The sequence below is a fragment of the Stegastes partitus genome, unplaced genomic scaffold (genome assembly GCF_000690725.1).
Source record: "Stegastes partitus isolate 25-593 unplaced genomic scaffold, Stegastes_partitus-1.0.2 Scaffold2775, whole genome shotgun sequence".
NCBI lineage: Eukaryota > Metazoa > Chordata > Actinopteri > Pomacentridae > Stegastes > Stegastes partitus.
In genome coordinates, this window is record NW_007580506.1 from 1 (window position 1) to 2927 (window position 2927).

At 43.3% G+C, this 2927-nt stretch overlaps 1 protein-coding gene across 1 annotated transcript in view; it reads right to left on the minus strand.

The window, feature by feature from the left end:
- Positions 1 to 58: 58 nt before the first annotated feature.
- Positions 59 to 2927, minus strand: part of mrpl17 (mitochondrial ribosomal protein L17) — a 6799-nt gene continuing 3930 nt past the window's right edge. Inside the window, exons 2-3 of the mRNA XM_008305999.1 lie at positions 610 to 678; positions 59 to 503 (exon numbers count right to left, since the gene is read on the minus strand). Of these exons, the coding sequence (XP_008304221.1) occupies positions 249 to 503; positions 610 to 678 (324 nt within the window). The 3' untranslated portion in view covers positions 59 to 248. The remainder of the gene's footprint in view (positions 504 to 609; positions 679 to 2927) is intronic.

Below are 2927 nucleotides of genomic sequence, written 5' to 3' on the forward strand. Positions count from 1 at the left end.
CACTTTTTAATGGACACCCTGCAGCCAATCAGAATCGAGTATTCACCCAGACCATGGTATAATATTTATTAACAGACAGACAACAGAGACGTTTCATTTTACAGAACTGTTTTTATCTTCAGTTGACACTCCACCTTTTGAACTGTGTTGTTGTTGTTGTAGAAATCTATCAGTCTCTTTCAGCCACAATCTGCAGCAACTGCAAATACATCTTTAGAGGCATTTCTCCAACACCACGATGGTATTAATCACAGTTTTGCAGCAAACTGTTGTGCTCTTTCTTCTCTGTAGCCTTTGAGCAGCTGATTGATGAGAGTCAGATCATTCTCTTTCCTCACAGGATAAAGACTTGGAAAGGGGTTGCCTTTGTACTCCAACACGGCCATCTTCGCTCTGTCTAGGTTCTGTCTGTTGGGGATGCGTACCATCCGCGTATAGCTATGTGAATGAGGCTCAAACCGTGGAGCGAGAACCTTGAAGAGCTTTGGTACCAGATCCTTTTCCTGAAAAGAGGAAGCAGACTCAAACTAAACTTCACGTTGACTGTTTTACATTCAGAGCAGCACAGCTTGTAACTTCACAGAGCCGAGAAGAGTTGCAAACACGTACCGTCAGCCAAAAACTGGCCATTTTCATCGCCTTTTCATCAGTGTCTCCCTTTTTGGCATAGTCAACCAGCTGGGAAAGAAAACAAAAAAAAAAACACAGCAACAGTCTCAACTATTGTAAGTAGAAGAAAGAGAATTTTAAATCAGAATATGCTGCATGTTCGGCTATTTCCATGTAAAAATAATGAGTCCGTGCAAATACATAAATTCATCATTATGGGCATTTTTGGACAAAGCAAATTGTCATATGGTGCACTGGCTGTCAATCTAAGTCCTTGGACCCTAAAGCGTCCTGGAGGACGTCTCATGGGATCTGCTGCAGAAAGACTTCAGTTTTACTCTAATGACAATCATTAGGCATTTGCACAGTGCAACTAACTAATCACGAATATGGCCATGGGTGGTCTACATCCAAAAAACATGACAACAATAAGCACACTGCACCATCATCTACCAACAAACGCTGCATCTCATATCAGATAAACAGTCATATTTCGTTTGACTAGTTAAATGCAATAATTTACTTATTAAACCATTATTTTACCAGAAACATTTCACTTGTGATTGAGAAGTCAACGTGAACAGCTGTTTACTTCCTCGCTATATGCACTGCATGGCCACATGTATTTCCACATTTGGGAAAACTAAGCTCCTTATGTGTAAATGCTCAACTGAACGGCACAAAGACTTGATCTTAACCTCATGAAACACCTCTGTGGTGCAACAAAAAGAGCAAATCCTGCCGGCAGGAGCCAAAAACTTCTGAGAACATTATAGGATGTAGTAGCAGTTACTGCCATAGATCTGTAACATGATGTTCAATAATGACAAGATGTTATGTTTGCATGTCCACCTACTTTTACCACAATTATTATCCTGATTGAACTGCTAGAAAAAGTTTAGAATATATATATAGATTGCACATCAAATGCAGCGCTGCAAGGTGTCTCGGTGGTTAGCACCGTTGCCTCGCAGCTAGAAGGTCGCCGGTTCATATCCCACTGAGGACACCTGAGATCTTTCTGCGTGGAGTTTGCATGTTCTCCCCGTGCAGCGTGGGTTCTCTCCNTTTTTGACAAAAACGACATGCTATAGTATGACTTTTTTTTTATTGAGGCCCGAATACATAAAGTATTTCTTTCAGGAAGTACCTTCCTAAGCTGTCTTTAAACAACGGCCCCCCCTACAATATTTCAACCCAGTCCCATCGTGGCTACGTTTCACCTACAACTATGACATTCGCCACACATGTGTAACAACTCGTGACGCACAAAAAAGTCCATTAGCATGTTTCTGTGAACTCATCAGAAAATCAGCCATGTTGGAACAACGGCGAGCATGTCGGGCCATTTTTGCTGAAAAATGGCCATTTTTGGCCATTTTCAAAATCGAACTCCTCCTAGGGTGTTCGTCGTACACACCTGAAATTTGGCAGGCACAAACTACATGACGTGGTGATTAAAAGTTATCAAAACGCTCCGCAGATGAGGCCCGGTTTTGAAATGACGCCCTGTGCAATTTCGATCAATGGCCATTTTGTCCATTTTTGCTGTGTTTTTGGCATTTATCACAGTCCTGTCGAAAGGCCGTTTCACCTACAGCTACAAGATTCGGTGGGCATGTGTAGCAGGTCAGGACGCACAAAAAAGTCAATCAGCACCAAGTCCTAAACCCAACAGGAAGTCCGCCATTTTGAAAAGACAGTAACAATTTTGGTGATTCTGGGTGACTTTTGGCCATTTTTGGCCATTTTCAAAATTTATCTCCTCCAAAGGGCATTTCCTCCACGGCCAACACACTTGCAGCCGCGGCTCGCCACTAAACAGGAAGTGGCTCATAACTAGGCCGCACGTGCTCCAATCTGCCTGAAAGTCGACATGCCGGATCGGAGTCCCGCCGGGAACACGTTTGCGCCACAACCCGACGTGCGCGAAGGCCGACAAGCGTAGGTGCGAGGACCCGTCAAATGCCGCTTGCGGCTTTAATGATATATGTTCCCTTAATGTGCTGCTGCATTAGCCAAACCAGCCGCGGTCAACAGGGCAAACCTGGACAAACATTCCTGGAAATGAAGCGAATCCATTACTTCAGAAATAAGTAAGGGATAATGCCCGACGAGGTGTCCATTATCAGAAATTAATGGACGACGCGGAGGCGTGAACCGTCCTCCGCTTCGTGTCGGACGGTTGCTTCCGCGAAGTCCATTAATTTCTGATAATGGACACCTCGAAGGGCATTATCCCGCTTATACCATGGTCACTTACGAAAGATATTACTAAATAAATATTAAATCAATTATTAATACGTTAATGTTGTTTT